We start from the raw sequence: 27,217 nt of genomic DNA, 5'->3' as shown, positions 1-27,217 counted from the left end.
TAGTACATATTTGTGAAAAAAAGAAATAAAAGAACACTTACAGTGTGCTGTGATAACAATGCAAGATACATGATCAACAGTATAAAGAGAGGTTCAAGTTTGAGTTATGTAAAATATATGAATATATATCTAAATAATGGATTATGCCAGTCTATGCACCCATATAAAGTGCAAGTTCACTCTGTCTATACACTGATCGATGATGGTATCATAATAACAGGTTATGTGCCAAGTTTGCACATTATTTTTTAGTCCAGATGCACTGCAGCCCTGTTCAATAAGATAATCCACAATCTGGCAACCCAAAGTCAGTAAATGATGATTTAAGAGATGTAACCACTTCTTTAAAATTTAACTGCAAAGTTTTTTCTCGTTGGGCTTACCTGCAGCCAGAGGTGTGGTCTCTTTTAAACCCCAAGACTGGAGCAGTTTCCCAGCCAGAAGGACGTTGGGATCACATTGGATCACTTTGAATTTGTTTCCCAAATCCAAGTTCTACTGAGAGATGCTAAAGGTCCACAGTTCTACCAGCTGGACCCCTTTTACAACAGATCAATCAACTGAACAAACAGACAGACACACAGAGAGACAGACAGATGGATTTAACTTCCTTAAAGTCATCTGGTGTTGAATGTAGGAGGATACTTTTGCCCAAATGTAGTCCATTTCTAAATACAAGCACAAACATTAGGTTAAGATGAATTGGTCACTTTGTAGTATTAACATAAACTACCGCCAGATGAGTCAGTCATTTCTGGGAAAGACACTCAGAAGGTGAAGTTTGCCAAATTGTTCCTGCCTGACTGCAACTCCAACAGATCAAGACAAGCATGTCCTGGCCTCCAGCAAAGCACCCCTGCAAGGATGCTCGAGTCAGGTTTCCAAATGTCCGAAACTTGAGCATCAGGTCGAGCTTCATGAATGTGCAGAAGATAAAGCTGTTGAACACAGTTTAAAAAGCAGGCAATAGTCAGGTGGTGCAGCCACTACAGAGTCAGGTATTTATTTGAACTAAGCTAGTAAACTATCTTAATAATCTACTAACTTTAAAATTTCAGCTTATAATAGGCTAATAATAAAGAACCATGTCTGGACATGCTATTCAAAATGAACCACAAGCTGTATTTGAATAATGTTTTTGATGGCCAATCCAGATTAATTTCAGTGTTGACTAGTGAATAATGAATGTGTGTAACACATGGAATCACAAGTCATTTTTTCCCCACACGCAAGTAGTACTTCTGCAGAAAACAAGACTGAAATCCCCATGCGTCATCTCCCCATTTAAAACTGGATGCTATGTTTTTTTTCATGTTGAATAGTGGTCAGGTCAGACCGTCTCTTACAAAGTGACGACTATAACTCAGTTTTGCATAGAAGGACTTTTTTAAATAAGCACAAGTGATATTCTGATATTCTGGTGGTGGTCCGGTGGTGCCAGTGTCCGGCAGCCTCGCCTCTGTCAGTGCGCCCCAGGGCAGCTGTGGCTACAATGTAGCTTGCCATCACCAGTGTGTGAATGTGTGTGTGAATGGGTGAATGACTGAATGTAGTGTGAAGCGCTTTGGGGTCCTTAGGGACTAGAAAGGCGCTATATAAATGCAGGCCATTTACCATATGGTTAGTACATGCAGGCACTGGGTTTGGCAGAGACAGGACCAGGTGAGGCAGGACCAGGTGGTGCCCTGACGTCTGGTGGCATGGCAGCCACAGGCGGTGGAACTGGTGATGGTAAAGTAGGAGGTGGCTGAACAAACTCACTAGAGCCATCAGCGGACATGAGGATGTGCTGGAGCGGTTTTCCTGAACCTGAACTGAAACTGAAAGATGTGAACACACACTGGACATGCGCGTAACTACTCTGGGGATGGAAGTCTGTGATCAGACCTTGGAGTGTCCATCCTGAGTGGGTTTTGACCGCTGCAGGAGATCCATATGGACCATGTCTCACTGGAGTAGTAGAAATGATAAGGTGAGTATGATCAGAGCCTATAAGCAGTAGTGGAGCTACTTTATTAACAGATGGTAATGGGATACCTTGGACTGCTTGTATTTCCTTTGGAGCGAGAATATAGGGTAGGTGTGTTCTGAAAGTGCTAACTGACTTGTAGCGAAGGCATTATTAATTGTGAAAGTTTTCTCTGGGTGTGAAATGGGCGAGATCTTGAAACTTAAAGAACCTTGAATGCTTTCAACTTCTTGACAGACAGTTCTGAGTGATATGTTTTCAGCTTTCCCAGTTAGGTGGAGATGCTGCGCAGCTGATGTCAGAAGCATGGTACATTGACAATGTCCTCACTACAGGATTAACTTCAGTTCTAGGTCTCTGATTTACGTCACACAGGCTCTGTAGATGTCGTCCCATGCAGGTGGCAAAGTCTTTTCTCAGATCACACTTTGCAGCCTGATGAGTCCTAGCACAACCCCAACACCATTTGTTCCTCTTTATCCAGTTTATTCTCTCGTCCTTTGTTTTGTGAATAAACTCAGGATACTTGCTGATGTGGTGTTCAGGTGAGCAGCAATATGCGCATGTTGCCTTAGTCGTTATGATGGGCTGTGCTGGCTGTACCGGATCATCAGATGTATTTGATGTAGAATTGTTGTGAGTGGAGATGAATACTTACGGGCACATGGCTGGTTGAAGGATGAAACAGCACGGTCCTTTCTTGGTTGACACCTGCACTCCATTTGCAACCAGGATGAGAACAAAGGTAAGGTATATGTCATTTCTCCTTGTTTCCTATAAACATGCCGTTTAAAGCGACTAGAATGCTCTGCAGGCAGCTTTTCAAGCAGGCGATCAACATGGGACCCACAATGTAGTTCTGTCCTTGATCACCCATGGTGCTAAGCAAACCAACTAGAGCTTGTACACGAAGAGCGAAGTTATCCAGAGTCCGACCATCGCCTGCTCTGATAGGAGGAAGCTCTAGTGTATTCCGTAGTTCTTTCAATGCTAATTGTCTGGGTTGCCCGTAATGCTCATCGAGGGCTTTGATGGCTTGAGTATATCGGTCAGGAGCATAGGAAAAGGCAAGAGCTAATCGTTTAGCTTGGTGTACTTTCAGATGATCGAGAAGGACATGATATTTGAAGTGCTCTGTCTCGTGAGGGTCAAGAAGGTTGGTAAGAGCCATCCGTAACATACTGTATTGCATTTCATCTTCTCTGGTAAGGTCTGGGAAAGAAGGACCCTCAAGCTTATATACATGTGTTCTGGTAGTAACAGGGTGACTAGAACTAGCAGTAATGGGTACTGAAGGTTTCTGTGCATGCAAACCATAGATGTAGCTGGTTGCTGCTTTAAAGGCGGGTGCTGCTTTTATTCTGGAATGCAAATGAAAGGTTCATCTAATGGAACAGCAGGTTGAACACAGGGGATCTGGTAAGGATCCTGCAGCGGTGTGGCTGGGAAGTTAAAGGGAGTGTCATCTTGTGTAGGAAAAACTGGTCTAGGCAAACCACTTGAAGGAACTGCAGCATCTAATATTGATGAATTCTATGAAGGAGGGCTGGCAGCAGGAACTGTACCAGAATGACGACTGATCTGTGGGAGCTGAGAGGGTGATTTACAGGTTGCTGAATCAATCACTGGGAACTGCTCATGTTGCAGATGCGTTTGAGGAATGGAGGATTTGATTTCATCAGATGAGACAGTGCAAATTAAAGATCTGGAGGAACTGCAAGAACGGGGAGGAGATAAATGAATCATGAATTGCCTAATCTTCCTCATCGTAATCAGGAGTTCCTCATCACCTCATCTTGATTGGTGGGTAAAGGAGCAGGGTGTGTCTTGTGGGATTATAATATTATTTTATGCCATGTTAGACCCCTAATTAAAGATTGTGAATTATTATGTAGTTTTAGTTTGCATTATTCTCCTGAATTAGAATGTCACAGTTTGCCGGGGCAAGCCGTGTGGAGTTGGAGAAAGGACCCAAAAGGCGGCAGCTCTGGTGCAGGTGAGTATTTATTTACAGGAGTGGGTACAAACAGCAATGGTGGGTGAACATGAAATCGGAAACCTAAACTGGGGAAACTAACAACACAAACCAGAAACGAAGATACAGGGAGGTCCGAGGAAATACATACGGGGAGACGAGGGGAAACAACACAGACGAACCAGCCACTACTATGACAGAAGACACAACTTAAATACACTCAGAGAACACAGGGAGATTATACACAGGTGGGGAACACAGCTGGGAGTGATTAACGTGACGAGACTAGGGAGGCAACTGAAAACACTCACATAAGACGCAGACCTTCACAATAAAACAGGAACTTACACATGAAAGGACACAACTAAGAAACGCGGACTAGATACAGGAACACACGGGCAGAACAGAATAAACACTAAACAGAGGAAGAACAGAACCAAAATCACAAGAAGAGAAAACACAAAACGCTGGGTCAAAAGGACCCAGGATCATGACATAGAAGAAGGTGATAACTATTACATTTGTTAAACGGATTTGCATTACATTAGACTGCTGATTTATTGTGAATGAATGATATTGTTTTATGACGCATTATACTGCTGAGTTATAAGAAATGCTGTTCGCAGAAAGTCATCGCCTTATTTGTCTGATTGGAAGAGAACAGAACATACTGGAGAGGTTTTCTGCCCTATCTCAGCAGGAGCAGATAAACAGGGAGCCAAGGTCGTAGCTTGGGCGCTGTGTGAGAGAAAGAATGTGAATGTTTAGGCTTTTATGACTAAGTGGGGGCCACTAGAGGCTATAAGAGTTTGATCAATGCTCCACCATTTTGAGATCTGATGCTGTCTGCGTACGGTGTCCATCTCCCACGCGTGTGATCATTAAAATCATCGTTTGACTCAACCCTGCCGGACCAGTGTTGTTATTTTGGTTTTTCCTCTTGTATCCATCCCCAATATTTGAATCCGTAACAGTCTCTGTCTGGATATCTGCCTGTCCGTCAGGATCCTGCAGGCCATGTGTGTCTGTGTCAATATGCTGGCGTTCAGTTTGACACCCTGTCTCACATCTAGCACTTCTAGCTCCAGGATACTGAACTTCATACTGTTGTAGGTAGGCAGGGGGTTGCCGTTCACGACCAGAACATCTTAAATCTTCAGTTAATGGAAGCAAGATGCATCTGGTGAAGTGATTGTGCTGAAAGGTGAGTCTTTACAACACTAATAATAAAGAACCATGTCTGGACATGGTATTTAAAATTGACAAGAAACTGTACACACACTAGTGTACAGTGCGTGTACAATTTTGTTCAGTTTTATTTTTCAAGACTTGGTAAATTGACTTTCTTTATAATTTGGCCTGCCCTTTTTATTTTTTTATTTTTTATTTTTGTTTTGGCAATAGTGAGTAATTTTGGGTTCGAAAATATTTGATATAGTATAATTAAGGTAAATGTTGTTATTAGTTGTTATAATCTGATAAGGAATATTTTATGTCATTTTTTTGTTGTTTTATTTTTCAGTTTACCCACTGAGAAAAAAATAATTACCAATAAATACCATCTTACTGTTCAGTGCGATTTATTCCAATTTTTTGCAGGACTGTTGCATATTATTATCATTATTATTATTATTATTATTATTATTATGGGATTGTGTGTGTATGTGTGGAGGGGGGATTAATCACCATTTTATCATCATCAGCCTTTGACGGAAACTCACACGGATCGTTTCATGTTCATGTTTCACGTTTCATGAATTTTGTGATCCGCAAATATTTACTTAACTTAAGGCCACCTACACACTCTAAAGCAGGGAGCCAAGCTTAAAGGATAAGCTTGATAAGACGCCTACGAACTGGGATTTTAGGTTTTGTTTAGCAAGTTAATCCAAAGAAAGCTTGGCAGTTTTGAACTTCATTTGCCCCCCAGATAACTGGAACACTCCTGTTATGCTGAACTGACTGTGTACAGCACCTGGAAACAGGCACGTGCAGGGGGGGGGGGGCTAGAGGGGCTTGAGCACCCGCCCCTTTCCTGATGGGTTCCCAAAGTGCCCTCTTGTTGAGGCAACTTTTTAAAAAACAAATTATTATTATTATTTTTTAATGTGTGTGTGCGTGCGGAGTCCTGTCTGTGCCCCTCAACAATAATATTTAACTATTAATCACAGTTTTGCTAAATAAAAGGATCTGGCTTGCATCAGTCACATGATCACATTTAACCAATGATCGCCCTTGACGGCAGAACGCGCTGGTTACGAGCCGGGAACGAGCTCACAAAGAGCACGCGCATTTTTAGCGGTCCGGAGCTGTAGGAGAAGCACAAGTTAACTCAGAGACACAGACTGATGCGACAAAACCAGTAAGTAGGTGTACAGCGTACACTGTAGTGTGTAGCACCCAGGAGTATTAGCTTATTACGTACACGTTGGTAAGCTTTTTTTTTTTCGAACTTTATTTGAAATTATAAGCGACCAGTCAGACATTCCAGTTCAGTTCTCTTCACTTTAGCTCCTAAGAAGATTCGTGTTGAGTTTTGACGTGAGACGATATGAACGGAAAAATAAGCCTTCTCCTTCTTTTTCTCGTCTTCCTTACATCGACACCAGGTAAGACCTCTTCATGTTTTATGGGTGATTTTTATTTTATTTAGAACATAAATCTACAGTTCATAATCTAAAAAAACATTGCTCTTTTACATTTACAGTGAAACTTATTATTAAACACTGTTGGAAATGTCGAGTTTAAACTGAGTGGTTAACGGTGTTTTGAGCGTGAACAATAAAAACAACAAAAAAAAAACCCCAAAAAGACCAAAATATGTTTATTCAAAAAATGAATTTGCAGTGTTGTTAAAGTATACCAAGCTGCTAAAAATACACGCACAATATTAGGCACATGAGCTTGTGTCAATACTCATTCGCCTGGTTCCTTAGAGCCTTGTGAGTAATATAAATGTGATGCTGACAAGTGATGAGATTATTACATTAAAAAGTTATTTTTAAGCAATACTGGTGGAAGATAAGTGACTGACATTCCAAAGCTAACATCTATAAAAAAAATTAATTCAATCAGAACATCTCCTTCCAACTGACTTTTATCAATTACAAACAAAACAGTTTACAAAAGTGATGAAAGTCTGTTGGAATGAAATGTGATTCAATAAAATGGTGACAAGCAAGACAGTTCGGGGAAGTTGTGTTTTTCCCTCATAGGCACCTGTTGTTTCTTCAGGTGTGCAGAGATTTTATTTTAAGGCAGTTTAAAGAAAGCTAAATACAGGCAATGTAAGGCATTTTCATCCTCAGTTTCGTTTTTACTTTGTTCCTCTCATTTCTTTCATTATGTGTGATTAAATTATTTTAGTCCCTTTACCCTCCCCTTACAAAACATTGCCCCTGCAGTGCCCCCACTTTATCCAAGCACTGCTCTTTGTGTTATGGTTTCATTATTATTCAAATGCGTATCTGACTTCCAGTAAGTTCAGTCTGTTATTTATTAATTCTGCTTCCTAACACCGTGTTTAACAATGTTATCAGTGACATCACGACCTGACCCAGCAGCAGTGTTGCTGGGTCAGGTCTGTTTGGTTGTTTGGTTGTTATTGATCCCTTTACCCCTAGTCCTAAAGTGTATATTTATTTTCTTACTCTTATATATATTGTTTGTTTACTTGCACTGCTGTAAAAGGAGCCTCGTCGTCTCGTCTCTCTATATACTGGAATGTATATAGAGAGATGACAATAAAGTTTACTTTGACTTCAGCAGCGAGCAGGCGCACACTTTTCGCGTATAGAATTTCGATAAAGCATTGGTGCAGATTATAAGTCTGTATTATAATGTCTGGTGTTTTCGTGTTTGTTGTTTTGTTTTATTTTGCGAGTTGGTTATTAGATGCCGCTCCAGCCACCAGTGAATCCCCCGCCGCCCCGCCCTCTCCTCCCTGTGCCACAAGCAGCAGGTGCACCTCGCATACGGAGGGCGCCCTTACTCCCAGGAAATGGGTGATAGAAAACCGATCGGTGCCTGTACCATTCCCAATATGCGCTGGCTGATGTCGGGGCAGCATGAGTACGAGCAATTTTTTATTTTATTTTGCCAATGCCCGTGATGCCGATGTACTGGCAAAAATTTACCAGGACATTTTCCGTTTTTCTACGGAATTTTTTTTTTTTTACAGTGTAAGTCTACAGCTGCCTAAAGCATTCATGGTCCTGCAAATGTGTCCATCAGTGTACATGTGTACATTTGTTTTGTTTTGTATTCCAGTTTAGTTCTTTCTGGTGTCCAGCAATAAAGCTGCCCTTTTGAGTTTGTTTCATTTCCGTGTCTGAGTCTGCATTTCGGTCCTTTCCTGTCTGCCTGCACACAGATTATGACAGTTATGCGCCTCATAAGCCTTTTAAAACCCCAGAATGGCAGCCATTGCCTGAAGGAGCGCAGTATTCATCAAATTCCTTTTAGGTAGCAAGAGCAGGCGCCAACTGGAAGAAGCGTGGAGAGAATTCACAGAGCAGAACCTTCAAAATACGACAACACACAATAACCCTTTACATTATCTTTTACATTATTAGGGGAATCTACAACATTTTTACATTAAACGTCATACTTATTTCTCTAATTCTGATTCTTTAGGGAGCCCCTCATTAATTCCTCTGTCTGCAACAAGTTATTATAGCCCCTGCACCAACCCCCCCCCCCCCCCCCCCAAATTTTCTTATTACCCAGTTTCTGGAAGCCTGCTAAGGGGCACCAGGGCTGTACTGCCCTCCCTTTGTGGTAATGCTGTGGCATTTAAAGATATCGGTGACATTAGTTCAGGGTAAAAGTAGAATACTGCTAGTGACTGCACTGTGAAGCCCGAGTTTCATTAACCAGACAAATATGATCATTTTAGACTAAAGCAATGCTTTTTTTCACATGTCATTATGAATGTCATTGACAGGTGTGTGCCCACTGAGTTTCCAGGAAGTAAATGTCGAGGCAGGTGAGATGGCGGTACTGCAGTGCCCTTCTTACAGAGAGTACCGTGATGGAGATGCTGAGGTGTTCTGGACCAGTCACACCGTGGATGAAATGAAACTCTTCAACATGTCAACGTCAGCTGAGCAGAGGCAGATGGGTGTGCTGGTTCATGGAAGAATCCTTGTTATTCTCAGAGCTTCAGTAAACCATCAGGGGAATTACTCCTGCTCTTTTCGGTAAAATGAATGGTTTCCTTGTCTAAGACTGACATCAAACAAAAGTCGTGCCCACACACTGACATAAAGTACTATTTCCTATACGACAGGATAGCAGAGCAAGTTTAACTTGTATTATATTTTATTATAACATTTTAAGGTTGTTATTGAACATCACGGCACCAGAAAAGCACTTTTTATATTTGTACTAAACCAGGTTGCTTGTTGGCATTATGGTATGACAGTTTCCCTAACTGCTGGTAACATATATGTGAGGATCCTGTGTTTGCAAATAACAACCCGCCATCTGAAGTTAGCAAATCCTGAAACACAACTGAGGACGGCGGGTTGTTGTTAAGGTACAGAAAAACTGGAACAAAGCCATATTTTATTCAAACTAGAACATAGAAAACATTCATTTTTTTATAAACTTAGATGGTTTAACAACTAATGTACCATTTTAACTAAATTTTAAGAAAACAATCATTGTAATCATTCTTAATAATTTTCAATTAATAACTTTGAATTTGACCGCAGCCGCATGTCTCAAAAGGCAAGGCAAGGCAAGTTTATTTGTATAGCACAATTCAACAACAAGGTGATTCAAAGTGCTTTACAGTGCTTTAAAAGGTGGGACAGGGCCATGTTTAACACTGTGTAGCATCACCTCTTCTTTGAACAACAGTCTGTGAACATCGGGGAACTGGGTAGAGCAGCTGCTGGATATTTGGGAAAGGAATGTTGTCCCATTCTCAACAGTCACTCTTCATTGCCCTATTTTTTTTGTCCAGTGTTTTGATTGGTGAAAGGTCTAAACACCAGGCAGGCCAATTCAGCACCCAGACTCTTCTACTTCAAAGCCATGCTGTTGTAATGACAGCAGTATGCAGTTTAGCATTGTCTTGCTGAAATATGCAAGGCCTTCTCCGAAAGACATAGTCATAGAGTATATGTGGCTTTAAAACATGTATATACCTTTCAGCATCCATTATTACAAGCTGTGTAACACGTTGCCAAATAATCTTTCAAGTTTTGTTTCGCCTGACCTCAGGACAGTTTTTCGCTTTGCCTCAGTGAATCATAGAAGATGATTACGTTGTTCTTTGCATGGTGGTGCATTAGCCTACATTAGTGGATGGCACAAGTGTCCCTGAGCCCATGCTGTGATTTTCATGATAAATTAAATTTAAACCAGTGCTGCCTGCAGGCCTAAAGTTAAAATCATGATTTTCATGTGTAACACAAACACTTCCTTCTCAACCTTTTATTGGTTGAAAAGTGTTTTGTTGAATTTTGTTGAGACATGTCATCAAATTCAAAATGAGTGTTTTCCTGAAATGGTACGTCTCAGTCAAAACATTTGTTTTCTGAGTTCTGTTGTGAGTAAAATAAATAAATCAGGTAAAATAAAATCAGACAAAGGCACACAAGAAGCATGAGTGTATCACAGGTTATTAGGTTTCATCTTCTGTGGGTCAGAGAAGAGCCTCTCAGTAATCCAGCGTTAAAGGAATGGATTACTGAAGGCGAAGCTGAGAGGGATTTTTATACAGAATGCCAGATATGTTAGTTTAATTTCACTGTTTGCAGCACAAAACTTTCTCAGCTAATAATAAATCCTGATGGACAAATAGCCCGCTAAGTAGATGAACACCATTTTAAAACTAATCCTTTAAGTCTTCTCTTACTTTCCCATTTTTTTGTTTCATTTTGCTTGTTGCTCAGAATGAAAGTTAAAACTTCATGTTACTGTTTTCTTTCCTTGGTAGGAATTCCAGCAGACAGTCCTGGATAAGCCTCAAAGTAAACACAGCTCAGTCCAGAGACTCTGAACAAATGAACCAGATCTCTAAAGAATGTTACACAGAGGAGTACTGCAAGTTGTATTGCCCTGAAATTTTTTTTCCCTTTAACACCCTGAATATCACCAGAAGCGGCATCACATGGCACAAGGTAAACAGAGCAGATTATGTGAATGAGATCAAACTGTAAAGTATTGTTACAGGGTTTTAATGTTTTTCCAAATTTGACAGCTGACTACTTAAAAATCGAGCTTATATGTTGTAGGAGGGCGGGTCATCACCAAAAGACGGTTACTTCCCAAGTGTGAAAAAAGAGGACAGTGGCAACTATACCTGCACCCGGTCTTACCTGTATGATGGTCAAATATATAACATGACCTCTACGGTGAAACTTGATGTCCAACCAAGCAGTAAGAAAAACACATTTTGCAGATATTTATTTTGAATGATTTTAATACGTGCTTTTCAAAAGGTTTTTTTTATTTCCACAGAAATAACTAAGAAAGCAGTGATAATTTCACCAGAGGACAAGCAGGTATTTGAGGTAGATTTAGGTGAGTTATTGTCTATATTCATACACCTTCACACTCTTGGCTAAAGCTTAAATGTTAATCGTTTATAACAACCTGTGTTAACTCTGCTTTTTCTAGGTTCAACAGTGGTGATTGATTGTAAAGCAGTTATGATGTCAAAAATGGATGACTTGTTTTGGTTAAGTGGAAGTTCATTTGTGGATACAGACACTAGTCTACCAGTTTTCTATAATGATACACGGTAAATATTTCACACACAGGTCCTCTGTGGGTCACACTGATGTTATATGTAGTCACATCAGCTCAGATATGAATTCTGTTTTTAGATCTGCCTCAGTCATTTCCTTCTCTTCTCAGGGTCATCAGCACAGAGGAAATCAGAATGAGAACATCTCTAATCTTCAGAAAAGTGTCAGAGGACGATCTGTCAAAAAATTATACCTGTAAACTGCAATCTGCCTACCAAACAAGCTTAGTCACTATCACTCTAAAACAAAAAGGTATGGCCAGCTGAACATTTTGAGTACTTAATAATACTCTTTAATGTGTTTATTTATTAGATGAGCTAATTTAGAAAATCCCCATCACTCCCTACAGCTGCTCCTTCCTCTTACTTTGTGGCTTTATGGATTGTGGGCTTTGTGCTGATGGTGATGGTACTAACAGCAATTATTTATGCAAAGTTTAAAGTCGACATCACGCTTTTCCTTCGTCGAATTCTTGGCTGCCATCGAACCATCCCAGGTAGTTTTCATACATTTTGCTAATTCAAACATTGTCTGTGTTCACATTTTTGTCAGAGCGGCAAAATCTGCTTTTTTCTATCCACTTTTAAAACAACATTTTTATTTTTTTCCATTTAGATGGAAAAAGCTACAACGCCTGCTTGATGTATTACAAGAGTAGCACAGATCCAGGACTAAATGAAGATGACAGAAAAAGGCTGGAGAGTGAAATGAAGTACAGACTTGGTTATAGTCTCTGTCGCTACAGTCCTGATGTTGTACCAGAGAGAGGTGCTTACATTTTTCATATTTTTACAAAATTGTTATTCTAAATTTTGTCCTTACAAATTCAATCAAGGGGAAAACAACACACTCTGATCTGTGCTTGTCTGCTCCTGTAGGAGAGGCTGTGTTAGACTGCATAAAGCAGAGTCAGACAGTGGTTCTGGTCCCCTGCTCAGAAGATTCTGGTTCAGGAGTCGACCTGCTGAAAAGTATCCAAGCATCCCTCAAGAAGTTGCAGACTCACGTGGTTTTGATTAAAACTGAGACAGCCGGAGTCTTGAGCACAAGTTCATCTTTAGAGGCCTTACAACTCTGCAAAGCTGCAGACTGTGTCACCTGGAAGGGAAAAAGCTCGATGCTGCCCTCTTCTGCCTTCTGGAAGCTGCTACGTTATTACCTACCTGCCCCGCAGAGAGCACCCAGAGCTTTAATATGACTATACAGTATTTAGGATGTAAGACTGTATTTCCTCCACTGAACACACACACATGTAAAGGAAGCTCTTAAAACATGTGGTTATCCTATTTGGTCTTTCATCAAGTCAGCAAAGAGGCACAGAGAAGACGATCAGACAGAAACTAGGGAGGATCAGAAAGACTAACACAACATCCCAGTGTACTTCAGACCCAGCCACACAAAAACTGGTTCATCCGAAAGACAGAACTCCTAAACACAAACTTAACAATGTGGTGTATGCTGTACAGTGTAGCGAGGAATGCCCAGACCCCTACATTGGAGAGACCAAACACCCACTTCATAAACGCATGGCACAACATAGAAGTGCCACCTCCACAGGACAAGACTCAGCAGTCCATCTGCATCTAGGACAAAGACACTCCTTCGAGGACACCAATGTTCACATTTAGGACAGAGAGCACAGATGGTTTGAAAGAGGAGTGAAGGAAGCCGTCTATGTCCACTGTCAATGACAATCTATGAACAGAGGCGGTGGCTTACAACACCAACTGTCTGCCATCTATAACCCAGTTTTGAGATCCCTTCCCAGACGCCTTAACGACCACTCACATCCTGGGCCTTTTGACCTCAGGAAATCGCATGATAGGGTTAGGGCTAGGTTTCACTATGAGTACACCCGAAACCATGCATGATTGCTACCCACACCCGTTTTCACACCTTGGCTCATGTGATTAGGTAGAGGATCAATAGGGGGCCCATGTCCCTCTTGGTGGGTTACTCCCATAGAGCTTAAATCTGGGACTCTCCATCATTTGACCCTAGAACTGAAGAAGCTTTTCGGTTGAGAGGTGAAAAGTCTTCAAGCAACTTTAAGAAGTCCAGACGCTTTTCTTTCCAAGCTCCTTAGACTGCAAGCTGGAGAGGAAGCAGCATCTCACTAATCCAGAAGATCTTCATTTAGTCTGGATAAAAGCATAACATTTTAACTATTAGAGGAAATATTTATTTATAACTATCACACAAATGTATCATTATATACAGACACTTTTATTGCTACTGATATATTTATTTATATATATTTTTTGTCATGTTCTGTATAATATTGTACTTTTCTGTTAATAGTGTTATTTTGTATTTCCTTATGCTGATGGGTTTGTTTATTGTGTTATCTTCTGATATCTGGTATTGGTTCTTTTTTTTTCCTTATTTGTGCCTCAAGTTTTTAGTTTGATTATACAGTTATGTTCAAAATAATAGCAGTGTGTTTTAAAATGTGAGTAAAGCTCAAAATCATCATAAACACGTATGCCAGCCAGGATGATTTGACAACCTTTCACAATTCCTCTGAATTTCTTGGTTTTGCCTCAGAAACAGCATTTTTGATGTCACCCGACAAGTTTTCTATTAGATTAAGGTGTGGGGATTGGGCTGGCCACTCCATAAGCTTCATTTTGTTGGCAGCATGACCTTATCAATTATTTTGATATAAGCAAATTGATCCATGATCCCTGGTGTGCGATAAATAGTTCCGACACCATAGTAAGAGAAACATCCCCATATCATGATGCTTGAACTACCATGCTTCACCGTCTTGAGAGTGTACTGTGGCTTGAATTCAGTGTTTGGAGGTCATCTAACAAACTGTCTGCGGTCCTTGGACCCAAAAAGAACAATCTTACTTTCATCAGTCCACAAAATGTTTCTCCATTTCTCTTTAGGCCAGTCGATATGTTCTTTGACAAATTGTATCGTCTTTAGCACGTCTTTTTTTTTTTTAGTAGCGTGAATTTGCGGGGGCTTCTTCCTGATAGATTAGCCTCACACAAGCATCTTCTAATTGTCACAGTACTCACAGGTAACTTCAGACTGCCTCTGATCTCCCTGGATGTGATTATTGGCTGAGTCTTTGCCATGCTGGCTATTGTTCAATCCATTCGAATGGTAGTCTCTCTGGTTTGGCTTTCCATTTTAAAGCATTGGAGATCATTTTAGCTGAGCAGCCCATGATTTTCTGCACTTCTTGATATGTTTCCCCCTATCCAATCAACGTTTTGATTAAAGCACGCTGTTCTTCTGAATAATGAATGACCTCACTGATTGGACTCCATATTCTCCGCTTGTACTTTGTTGTTGTCTCTCTAAGCCTTCTGGTTCTGTATCCATATGTTTAATGATTTCTGGAGACACGGGATTCCCAGGCTTTCATTTACATATTCTCTGGTTTTCTGGACTTTGTAACTTGACCCAGTATTTCATATTAAACCTTTGCGTTTGCGATGGCAGAAATGAAGCGTTTGAGAGATCAAATCATTTGGAACAGCTGTTTTGGAAAAAGATTTGATCTTTTGGAGAATTTGGAACACATTACTACAGCGACATCTGGTGGCCAAATAAATGTGATTTTAAATTATTGCACTGAATAAATGTGAATGTTTTCATGTGTCTTTTTCTTTTTGTCTGTCACCTTTTCTGTTGGTTTATAGTATTATTTGTATGGAAGGATATTTTGTTTGAATCAGTCAGTAATTGTAGGTTGTACTTCTGCACATAAAGACATCAATCAATATTTATAGGGTGTGTTTTTATGCATGTTTAATTATTTTTATTAAGAAAAACAACGTGTTCAACAGTACTGAGACAATTTTGTCTTTTGCACAAAATCTCCTGCTTTGAATGATATTCTCTCTTGGGAGACTGATGTGGTTGAAGTGGAAAGATTGGCTAGCTGGAATAGATGAGGGAATATGGTGGCATGTTGGTCCAGTAATCTAGAGGGTCATCTCCTCTTGGTACATATAGGGCTTAGAGAGTGTGACATTATCTGTGACACCCTATCCATGGTTGGTTCACCTACCCTGCTGTCAAAAACATCGCAGAGCTTGTACTTTAGTGGCTGATAATTTTAGGATGTGCACATCTTTCTTGAGGGTTGAGATGGATAAGCCCTTTTTGATGTCTTCAAGGCAGGCTGTGGCTTGGGCTACCATTATTTGCCTCCTGACATGATGTCACCCTGTCAATGATCCCACTTTACCTGTCGGTAGACATCACTCCTCAATCACGATTTTGAATTGATTACTCCACAAACACAAGCCACAGCTTTTCTGTCGCTGCAACTTATCATTGATCATGTTCTTCATTTAATTCTTAAATTAAATGTAGAATAGAATAGCCTTTATTGTCATTGTACAGAGTACAACGAAATTGGAGTGCCACTCCCTTGGTGCAAGTTTCAATAATAAATATAAATGTAAAATATAAAAAGTACAAAAAAAACAATCGTAAGTACTCAAACAATAGTATGTACAATATATACAGGATAGCAGCATTACTATAATGACAGTGACGGTATGGAATAGGTTCAATTGTTTTTGTGCTTATTTACTACGGTGATAGCTCTGGGAAAGAAGCTATCCCTGAATCTGTTTGTCCTGGTTTTATGTGACCTGTACCGTCGGCCTGACGGTAATAGTTCAAACAGTTGGTTGCTGGGGTGAGAGTGGTCCTTGATGATATTGCCAGCTCTGCTGAGGTACCGAGAGTTTGCAGTGACCTCCAGGCTGGGCAGAGAGCAGCCAGTGATCTTCTGGGCTGTGTTGATGACCCTCTGCAGTACTTTCCTGTCTGCAGCTGAGCACCCTGCATACCATGTTGTTATGCCGTACGTTAGGATGCTCTCTATGGTGGCTCTGTAAAATGTCACCAGCAGCCTCTCCTCCAGGTTGTTCCTCCTGAGCACTCTCAGAAAGTGGAGACGCTGCTGGGCCTTTTTAACCACCGCTGTAGTATTTGCAGTCCAGGAGAGGTCATCAGATATCTGCACGCCCAGAAACCTCATGGAGTGTACCCTCTCCACACAGCTCCCGTGAATGTAAAGTGGGGCCGGGTCTGCTCTGCCCTTCCTGAAGTCCAAGATAAGTTCTTTAGTTTTCGTGGTGTTCAGTTGGAGGTTGTTAACTGAACACCACTCAGTCAGTCTGTTGACCTCATCTCTGTAGTCCGACTCATCCCCCCTTGAGATGAGTCCAACCACTGTGGTGTCATCCGCGAACTTTATGATGGTGTTTGAGAGATGGGTAGGGGAGCAGTTGGATGTGTAGAGCGTAAACAGGAGGGGACTCAAAACACATCCTTGTGGAGACCCGGTGCTGAGTGTGATGGTGCTGGACCGGTGGGGGCCGAGTCTGACAGACTGTGGTCTATTTGTCAGGAAGTCCTTGATCCAGAGGCAGATGGGGGTGGAGAGTCCCAGGTGAGACAGTTTCTGGACCAGGATCTCCGGGATGATATGATTGAATGCTGAGCTGAAGTCCAGAAAGAGCATTCTCACATAGCTTCCTCGGTGCTCCAGGTGACTCAGCGCAGTGTGGAGCGCTATGGTGATAGCGTCCTCGGTGGAACGATTTGTCCTGTAGGCAAATTGGTGGGGGTCCAGAGTGGGAGGCAGACCGGCCCTGATGTGCTGACAGACCAGTCTCTCAAAGCACTTCATCACTACAGGCGTAAGTGCAACAGGCCTGTAGTCATTTGGGCTGGCCACAGCTGTCTTCTTGGCGATGGGGATGATGGTGGAGGTTTTGAGGCAGGGCGGGACGGTGTTTGATGACAAGGAAAGGTTGAAGATTTTAGTGAAGACTCCGGTCAGTTCGTCAGCACATGCTCTGAGAACCTTTCCATGTATTCCATCAGGACCTGCCGCCTTCCTGGGATTCACTGACCTTAGAACACACCTCACTAAGTGTTAGTGTGCCAGTGCTGGGGGCGGGTGGAAGTGGTGTGGCAGCTGAGGGCTTGGTCGTCTCAAAGCGGGCGAAGAAACGGTTTAGATCCTCAGCCAGTGAGGCATCAGTCCTAGATGTTGCCTGGTTATTGCTTCTGTAGTTGGTAATGTGATTGATCCCCTGCCACATTTTTCTGGGGTCGTTGTCAGCAAAGTGATCTTCAATCCTCCTCCTATAGGCAGCCTTAGCTTTCCTGATGCCTCTACTCAGGTCTGCCCTGGCCGCCCTATACGCAGCCCTGTCCCCTGACTTGAAGGCAGTGTTGCGGCTTTTTAGGAGGGATTGCACTTCGCTATTCATCCAGGGTTTTTGATTTGGAAACACCCTGACCCTTTTGTTGACGGTGACATTGTCAACACAGTTCCTGATGTACGAGAGTACAGTGTCCGTGTACTCCTGGAGGTTGTGGCTGGAGAATAAATCCCATACAGTTGTTGAGAAGCAGTCCTGCAGTTGAGAAAGGGCTCCTTCAGGCCAGGTTTTTATTGTCTTTGTCTGGGGCTTTGTTTTTCTCAGCAGGGGGGTGTAGGTGGGGGTGAGGGACATGCAGAGGTGGTCAGATCCAGCCAGGTGGGGGAGGGGTGTCGCTCTGAAAGCATGCCTGATGTTTGAATAGACATGGTCCAAAGTGTGTTCTCCTCTCGTAGCAAAGTCCACAAACTGGATAAATTTAGGAAGCACAGTCTTTAGGCACGCTTTGTTAAAGTCGCCGGCGACAATAAAAACCCCATCGGGGTGGGCAAGCTGTTGTTTGTTTATGGTGTTGAGCAAGAGGCTGAGAGCCGTGCTAACGTTAGCATCCGGCGGTATATAAACAGCTATCACAATAACTACTGTAAACTCCCTCGGGATGTAAAAAGGTCTGCACGAGACTGCCAGAACCTCCAAATCAGGAGAACAGTGTGTGTGAATGATCCTGCTGTTACAACACCACTCGTTATGCACGTAAACACATAGCCCCCCTCCTCTGCTTTTACCTGAGTTGCTGTTTCTGTCATGCCGGTGTAGCGTGCGGCCTGCTAACTCGACTGCAGCGTTGGGAATCAGCGGGTGAAGCCACGTCTCCGTAATAAGAATAATGCTGCAGTTACGTGCAAAGCTTGTGTTGGCTATCTGTAGCTCCAATTCGTCAAGTTTGTGGGTGATGGATCTGGCGTTCGATAGGAAAAGGCTCGGAAGTGCTGGCCGGTGTGGATGTTTGCGTAGCCTAGCGTCTGAGCCCGACCAGCATCCCCTCTTCTGCTTTCTTTCCCTCCGTCGCCTTCTACGCTTGCTGGGCGGGCAGACCATCCACGGTGACCCTGGCGGTCTCGCTATCTCCACCAGGATGTTGTGTGTTCGCTGATAGTCGCCAGAAACAGACAAACTATATTTAAAACCTAGGTCAATTAGGTTCTGGCGACTGTAAGAGATGGCGGCGTTGCAAACATTCAAAAATATCCACATTAAAAGTAAAAACGAGCACCAAACTGGAGAGCTAAGAGCCGCTGCACCCGTGCACGCCGCCATCTTGTCTGGCCACAAATGAAGACAAGTCATTTTAATTCTCCCCAAAGATACTAAGGCTGAGCTTGAGGGCCACCTAGAGGCTGTGGAGGCTCAATGTATCTACAAATTCACCACCCAACAAAATATGGGTCTTAGTAATGTGGAACCGGGTGAGCATAGGCAATGCGTCTGCATCAGAAGACAGAGGAGCTGAGTCACACAAAAGAAGTCAAAGGAACACTGCTTCATACAACATTGGAGAATTTTATTCACATTACTTTTGTAAAGTGGATATTTGATAATATAAATAGCATAAGATACACTATGTTTAATTCAAGGTTCCATCAGTTTTTCCCTAATGAAATGAATTTAAACAAGCACCTGTTTGGAAAAATCTGGATGTGGAAACCATGTTGTAGGTCTGGAATCTGTCCTTCATGACCATTGTCTCTCTCTCATTTAAGAAAAATCCCGCAAACCTGTTAACATCAACTAGGCATGTTTTGTTGTCTTATTGTTAGAAAGTAAATCATGAAAGTGGTTCTCAGAAGAGGAAGGAGAGCAGAGAGAGGATGAGTTTGCTGTCAGGACTTTGGATCTGAGCAATGCTGTCATTGACTTTGCTGTGAGCAAGGCTTGAAAGACGAAGTTCTGATGGGTGAGTTGTTTGCCTTTGTGTCTATGTGAAGGACTGAAACATTGCTACCAATTTATGTTAAAAATAATATGTTGCAATACATGTGTGAGTGCGTGCTACATCTAGAAGCTGGTCCACTGGAAAAGCTCATTGAGCGAGCAATTCTTTAAATGAGTGTGATTATTTGTCATGATGACCTCATCCAGTCTGCGAAGACCTGTTGTTCTCTCTTTTTTTCTGTGCTTGTAGAGATCACAGTTGTCTTTGTGTTACTTCAGCAAAGCTAAATCTCTTTGGGGGATTTTGGTAGTTTAGTTAAAAAATATGATGTGGGATTAGAGCATAAGCTTAGATATGTGTGTCCACTCACCTCACCTCCAGTGTTGGTCAAGTTACTTGAAAAAAGTAATCAGTAACTAATTACTGATAACGTCTCCAAAAAAGTAATCCCGTTACTTTACTGATTACTTATTTTCAAAAGTAATTAATTACTTAGTTACTTAGTTACTTTTTAAAAACATGATTTACAACCTGAAGAGGTGATAAAGCGATAGATCTTTCAGCCCAATTCTACTTTTTCTACATAATCCATCATACAAAATGTAATCAAATGGAAAAGTCTCTTTTTTTTAACTTGTTTTATTAGTTTTAATCTTTTAACTTTATGCATCAAGCAAAAATTTAATTATATGCAACATTCTCTGACTGGAAGATATTTGTTTAACATTTAAAATTATTTTCTGCACATTCTAGCACATAAATATTTTTTGTGTTTACACTCAGTCTTTCAAATAGATGCAAGTAAAACACAGCAGAAAATAAATAAAGTCAAAGACTAGCGGTCCTTTTGCTCTATTTTCACCTGTAAAGCAGGAGTGGGGTAGGCGGAGGCTTACCTTGGTGCAGGTGTGCCGCATCGGTCAGTGGAAGAATCCGCGAGTTTCTCTGAGTTTCCCAATACGTTGTAGCACACTTGGTGCTCGCTTGGAAGTTTGGGGGGGGGGGGGGGGGGGGGTTCGCTGTAAAAAGAAGTTTTCTTCCCACGCACAACGGACACTAATGTTTTTGTCACTTTTTGTGGAATCAAACTCAAAATAAGGTCAGTACTTCCACGCTTTAAACGCTGCACGCTCATACGCTCTCCCGCACTCGATATATGATCCACTGTTGATCTGCAGAGAGCTGTTGTCACCAACGTCTTATGTCGCTGTCATGAGACATTCTCGCAAAAAAAATCATGGTTTTAGTAATGCAGTAACGCAGCGTTCCTACGGGAAAGTAACGGTAATCTAATTACCGTTTTTGCAATAGTAATCCCTTTACTCGTTACCAGAAAAAAGTAATCAGATTACAGTAACGCGTTACTGCCCCTCTCTGCTCACCTCTGACTGCAGTTGTTGTCCATGATGCTGATCAAAAGCTGAAATTATACTATTGATTTTATTTATTATGCTACTGCTGTGTTTGCTCCAGAACAATATGAGCCCCAAAATATCTTCACTGGGACCTGTCATACAGTTGATATGCCCGTGGAAGTAAAATGAAGCGCGATGAATTCAGAAGCATGCTCACACATTTTGCTAAAAAAAACCCAACAAAAACAAACCAAGACAAAAACAAAACAAGCAAGAACATCCCACTATTATCTCATAAAACACATGCTCATGTACTGATTTCTTGTGGTCTCATGCACAATTCTAGTGTATCCAGCATTAACACATCTTTGGACTTCATGCTCAGAATTCCAGGGTAAAGTAAACAAATGAAAGTTGAACTCCAAATCTTTTATCTGCTTGATTCACCGTGGAATAAAGAGGTAACAGGCTTCACCTGCACATGAAAATCAACCTAATTCGTAAGTTCACTAAGGAAGCTCTCATCTGTCTGCTTTCCTGGGTCTTCTTTCTGACAGCCTTCTTCTAGCCAGTCAGCCTCCATTCTTTGTGCAACCCACCTTTACCCAAACTCCATCTCATACAAGGATCTCAGAGCTCCATCCAAGCCTCCATCTTTATCTTGACCACCACCAGCATCTAGATTCCAGGGTCTCCTGCCCTAATTCCTGTCACTGCTGGGATTCAGTCTCACTGTGCTGAGCCATATGAGTCCAATCACCAAATAGCTTTGAATTGAACTCTATATATTAGTAAATCGCGCTCAGTTCCTTCTTATGATACCTCCTTATAAACTGCCTTTAAAAATAGTTAGTTAGTTCGGGGACCAGACAAAGAGCGATTCATAAGACCCTTATGAAAAGGACACCGAGGGAACAGTTTACCCTGCCCGGGATAGGGTTACCGGGGCCCCGCCCTGGAGCCAGGCCCGGGGAGGGTGCCCGAGGGCGAGCGTCTGGTGGCCGGGCCTTAGTCCATGGGGCCCGGCCGGGCACAGCCTGAAGAGGAGACATGGGCCCATCCTCCCGCAGGCCCACCACCCGCAGGAGGCGCCATAGGGGTCGGGTGCATTGTGTGCCGGGTGGCGGCCAGGAGCGGAGGCCCTGGCGGACTGACCCCCGGCTGCCAAGACTGGCAATAAGGACATGGAATGTCACCTCTCTGGTGGGGAAGGAGCCTGAGTTAGTGCGTGAGGTTGAGAGGTACCGGCTAGATATAGTCGGGCTCACCTCTACGCATGGCTTGGGCTCTGGAACCAGTCTCCTGGAGAGGGGCTGGACTCTGTCTCAGTCTGGAGTTGCCCCTGGTGAGAGGCGGCGGGCTGGGGTGGGTATCCTAATATCCCCTCGGCTTGCTGCCGGTACGTTGGGGTTTTTCCCGGTGGACGAGAGGGTTTGTTCCCTGCGCCTTAGGGTCGGGGAACGTGTCCTGACTGTCATCTGCGCTTATGCGCCGAGTGGCAGTTCAGAGTACCCAGCCTTCTTAGAGTCCCTGGGGGGGGTGCTGGAGGGTGCTCCACCTGGAGACTCTGTTGTCCTGCTGGGAGACTTCAATGCTCACGTGGGTAACGACAGCGAGACCTGGAGGGGCATGATTGGGAGGAACGGCCTCCCTGATCTGAACCCGAGCGGTGCTCTGTTATTGGACTTCTGTGCTAATCACAGTTTGGCCATAACGAACACCCTGTTCGAACATAAGAGTGTCCATAAGTGCACGTGGCACCAGGACGCTCTAGGCCGTAGGTCGATGATCGATTTTGTAATCGTATCAGCAGACCTGCGACCATATGTTCTGGACACTCGGGTAAAGAGAGGGGCTGAGCTGTCAACTGATCACCACCTGGTGGTGAGTTGGATCAGGTGGCGGGGGAAGACGCTGGACAGACCTGGTGCACCTAAACGCGTAGTGAGGGTGTGCTGGGAACGTCTAGCAGAGGCCCCAGTCCGCGAGATCTTCAACGCACACCTCCGGCAGAGCTTCAACAGCATTCCGAGGGAGACTGGGGACATTGAGTCCGAATGGACCATGTTCAGCGTCTCCATTGCCGAAGCTGCTGCATTGAGCTGCGGCCGCAAGGTGGTTGGTGCCTGCCGTGGTGGTAATCCCCGAACCAAATGGTGGACACCAGAGGTGAAGGGAGCCACCAGGCTGAAGAAGGAGTCCTATCGGGCTTGGTTAGCCTGTGGGACTCCGGAGGCAGCCGACAGGTATCGACAGGCCAAGCAGAATGCGGCTCGGGCAGTGGCTGAAGCAAAAACTCGGGTGTGGGAGGAGTTCGGAGAGGCCATGGAAAAAGACTTTCGGACTGCCTCGAAGAGATTCTGGCAAACCGTCAGACGTCTCAGGAGGGGAAAGCGGTGCTCTACCTGCACTGTGTATAGTGCTGGCGGAGCGCTGCTGACGTCGACTGAGAAAATTGTCAGGCGGTGGAAGGAATACTTCGAGGACCTCCTTAATCCCACTGACACGTCTTCCGAGGAGGAAGCAGAGTCTGGGGATGAGGAGAATGACCCGCCAATTTACGGGGGCGAGGTCATTGAGGCAGTTAAACAACTCCTTGGTGGCAGAGCCCCTGGTGTTGATGAGGTCCGCCCCGAGTTCCTGAAGGCTCTGGACGTTGTAGGGCTGTCCTGGTTGACACGCCTCTGCAATGTTGCGTGGAGATCAGGGGCAGTACCTGTGGACTGGCAGACCGGGGTGGTGGTCCCCATCTTTAAGAAAGGGGACCGGAGGGTGTGTTCCAACTACAGGGGGATCACACTCCTCAGCCTCCCTGGGAAAGTCTATGCCAGGGTGCTGGAAAGGAGAGTTCGTCCGTTAGTCGAACCTCGGATACAGGAGGAACAATGCGGTTTTCGTCCTGGTCGCGGAACACTGGACCAGCTCTTTATCCTCTCCAGGATACTTGAGGGTGCATGGGAGTTTGCCCAACCAGTCTACATGTGTTTTGTGGACTTGGAGAAGGCATTCGACCGTGTCCCTCGGGGTGTCCTGTGGGAGGTGTTGCGGGAATATGGGGTGTCTGGCCCATTGCTACGGGCCATTCGATCCCTATACAACCGTTGCAAGAGCTTGGTTCGCATTGCCGGCAATAAGTCGGACTCGTTCCCGGTGGGTGATGGGCTCCGCCAGGGCTGCCCTTTGTCTCCGGTTCTGTTCATAATTTTTATGGACAGGATTTCTAGGCGCAGCCAAGTGGTGGAGGGCTTTCGCTTTGGTGGCCTCAGAATCTCATCTCTGATTTTTGCAGATGATGTGGTTCTGTTGGCTTCATCGGGTGAGGGCCTCCAGCTCGCACTGGAACGGTTCGCAGCCGAGTGTGAAGCAGCGGGAATGAGGATCAGCACCTCCAAATCTGAGGCCATGGTTCTCAGCCGGAAAATGGTGGAGTGCCCACTCCGGGTCGGGGATGAGTTCCTGCCCCAAGTGGAGGAGTTCAAGTATCTCGGGGTCTTGTTCGCGAGTGATGGGAGAAGGGAGCCGGAGATCGACAGACGGATTGGGGCTGCAGCTGCAGTAATGCGGACGCTGCACCGGTCCGTCGTGATGAAGAGGGAGCTGAGTGTAAAAGCGAAGCTCTCAATTTACCGGTCGATCTACGTCCCTACCCTCACCTATGGCCACGAGCTGTGGGTAGTGACCGAAAGAACGAGATCGCGGATACAAGCGGCAGAAATGAGCTTCCTCCGAAGGGTGGCTGGCCTCTCCCTTAGAGATAGGGTGAGAAGTTCGGCCATCCGGGAGGGGCTCAGAGTAGAGCAGCTGCTGCTCCACATCGAAAGGAGCCAGCTGAGGTGGTTCGGGCATCTGACAAGGATGCCCCCTGGGCGCCTCCTGGGTGAGGTGTTCCAGGCATGTCCCACCGGGAGGAGGCCCCGGGGCAGACCCAGGACACGCTGGAGAGATTATATCTCTTGGCTGGCCTGGGAACGCCTTGGTATTCCCCCGGATAAGCTGGAGGAGGTGGCTGGGGAGAGGGAGGTCTGGGCCTCTTTGCTTAGGCTGCTGCCCCCGCGACCCGGCCCCGGACAAAGCGGATGAAGATGGATGGATGGATAGTTAGTTCGTTCCACTTCTCACGTGTACACCACTCTGTATTGGTCTTTCACATAAAATTCCAATAAAATTGATTCATGTTTGTGGCTGTAATGTGACAAAATGTGGGAAGGTTCAAGGGGGCCGAATACTTTTGCAAGCCACTGTATCATGAATTCAACCTGTCCCAAGCTGCAGTTTCCAACTACTAATGGCTTTGACAAAATTACATAAAAAGCACATGCAACAATAAAAACATTATGATCCAGACACATGCTCTGTCAATCTGATCGGGCTGTTCATAGCACTTCCTACATTGGAATAAACAACATCACGTTGTCAGCACAAACAATCACATGTCTGTCATTACCTGCGAAAAAAGGAAGTGACATCATTTTCATGGGAAAGGTATTTTTTTTGTTGTTTGTCTTTTTTTCCTCTCCAGGAAATGAAAGTCATGTTTGACTTTCATTTCATTTGCTAATGAAAGTCATGTTTGACTTTGTGCCTCTTTCTGTATTGTTCCCGGGATGCTTAGGTTTGATTGCACTGTTGGAAATAGTTTATTTTGATGCACATGCTGTTTTTGCAAATTGTGCACAATAATATCCATTTTCATGTTTTGCTGCAGTTAATAAAAATTAGTGCATCTTAAAAATGAAATTTAAAGACACTGTGCATTTTTTTGCATTTGCAATTTTGAGTAGAAGAATGTGTAAAATCAAAAACAATTTTCAATTTCTTTGTAGTTTATTGCACTCTTTAGCAATTTATTTAGTTACTATGGACTTAATGCATACATATTATTAAGATTTAGGATATAACAGTTGTAATGATGCATAGAATCTTGAAATACTCAAAAAAAATGGCACTACAGCATGTAAAAATCTAAAGATGAGGTCTGGTGGTTCTATGTTGGGCTTAAAAGGGTTAAATGCCTGTAGTAAGGAGCCTGTTAACAGAGATAAATTGATCAAATTTTTAAAAAGAGTTATACCATTAATTAATGCTATGACTTCTTTGAGCAGTCTTGTAGGGATGGGGTTTAATAGACATGTTGATGGTTTGGAAGAAGTAATTATTGGAGTCAGCTCGGAAAAATCAAGTGCTCTCATTTTAAGCTGTGTTGGTAATTTTGTGGAGCCAGGAGTGTGAGCATAGCACGAGCCACTGGGTCCAAGTCCTCCACCACATCTGACACCAGTTCCACATACAATTCCAGGACAAGTCCCCATCCATCTGGTCTGACCTGTCAATCCTGTTGCTCCTGTTGAAGCTCTGCTGTCTTCATTCTTGTGCCACTTCTGCACATGCTGCCATCACCTCCCATCTTTTACAAAGAGTGAGCACATGTGATGATTTCTTTGATTAAGATGGGGTAGGACATAAAAATCCTTTCAAAATAAAAGCATGCAAAAATATATACAAACATGGTATAAGGAGCTTGGAAAGAAAAGCGTCTGGACTTCTTTAAGTTGTTTAAAGACTTTTCACCTCTCATCTGAGAAGCTTCTTCAGTACTAAAGTGAAATGGTGGAGAGTCCCAGATTTAAGCTCTATGGGAGTAACCCACCAAGAGGGACAAAGGTCCACCTAATGAACCTCTACCTAATCACACAAGCCAAGATGTGAGAACGAGTGTAGGTCACAATCAGCCAAGGTTTCAGGTGAACTCATTGTGAAACTTAGCCCCACCCTGTCATGTGATTTATGAGTTTTCCTAAACAGAAACTTAACAGCATAGTGTATGCTGTACAGCAAGCCTATTCAAATGGCGGCCCGCGGGCCAAATGCGGCCCAGAAGCAACTGGCCCTGCCTGTGGTCCTGGCAGAAACACAGAGAAAACGCAAAAAATTAATTCATTAATTAATTTTTTTTTTAAATTAAAAATTCCTACAGCGTAGTGTAGACTGTGAATGCAACACTCCTAGTAGCCTAGCAATATTTAACCCACAATGCACCGTGATGTAAACATATTAAACAATCATCGTAATA

The 27,217-nt window shown here is 43.4% G+C and overlaps 1 protein-coding gene across 3 annotated transcripts; it reads left to right on the top strand.

The window, feature by feature from the left end:
- The first annotated feature begins 4,725 nt into the window (after positions 1-4,725).
- Positions 4,726-15,438, top strand: LOC146583512 (interleukin-1 receptor accessory protein-like). 3 transcript variants are annotated; one of them, XM_085272713.1, is made up of 10 exons: positions 4,726-5,148; positions 8,890-9,145; positions 10,894-11,077; positions 11,192-11,336; positions 11,418-11,480; positions 11,577-11,700; positions 11,817-11,959; positions 12,057-12,203; positions 12,323-12,475; positions 12,586-15,438. In XM_085272713.1, exons 2-10 carry the CDS (start codon positions 8,937-8,939, stop codon positions 12,903-12,905), a joined length of 1,488 nt encoding a protein of 495 aa, XP_085128839.1. In that variant the 5' UTR covers positions 4,726-5,148; positions 8,890-8,936; the 3' UTR covers positions 12,906-15,438. The 3 variants fall into 3 exon arrangements, with proteins under 3 accessions (XP_085128839.1, XP_085128847.1, XP_085128830.1); XM_085272721.1 differs by lacking the exon at positions 4,726-5,148 and adding an exon at positions 6,056-6,306; XM_085272704.1 differs by lacking the exon at positions 4,726-5,148 and adding an exon at positions 6,056-6,553.
- The last annotated feature ends 11,779 nt before the right edge of the window (positions 15,439-27,217 follow it).

Source organism: Mchenga conophoros, linkage group LG1, assembly GCF_057382185.1.
Source record: "Mchenga conophoros isolate Kocher_MC1m ecotype Shallow Benthic linkage group LG1, M_conophoros_male_GT1.1, whole genome shotgun sequence".
NCBI classification, from domain to species: domain Eukaryota; kingdom Metazoa; phylum Chordata; class Actinopteri; order Cichliformes; family Cichlidae; genus Mchenga; species Mchenga conophoros.
Note: the sequence above shows the minus strand (reverse complement) of the source record. Positions and strands in the feature narration are given on the sequence as shown.

Coding starts and splice junctions, on each gene's coding strand:
- LOC146583512 (XM_085272704.1), top strand. CDS start 6,496: ATGAACGGAAAAATAAGCCTTCTCCTTCTTTTTCTCGTCTTCCTTACA. Junction 6,554..8,889: donor CTTCCTTACATCGACACCAG/GTAAGACCTCTT, acceptor TGTCATTGACAG/GTGTGTGCCCACTGAGTTTC. Junction 11,078..11,191: donor GCGGCATCACATGGCACAAG/GTAAACAGAGCA, acceptor TATATGTTGTAG/GAGGGCGGGTCATCACCAAA.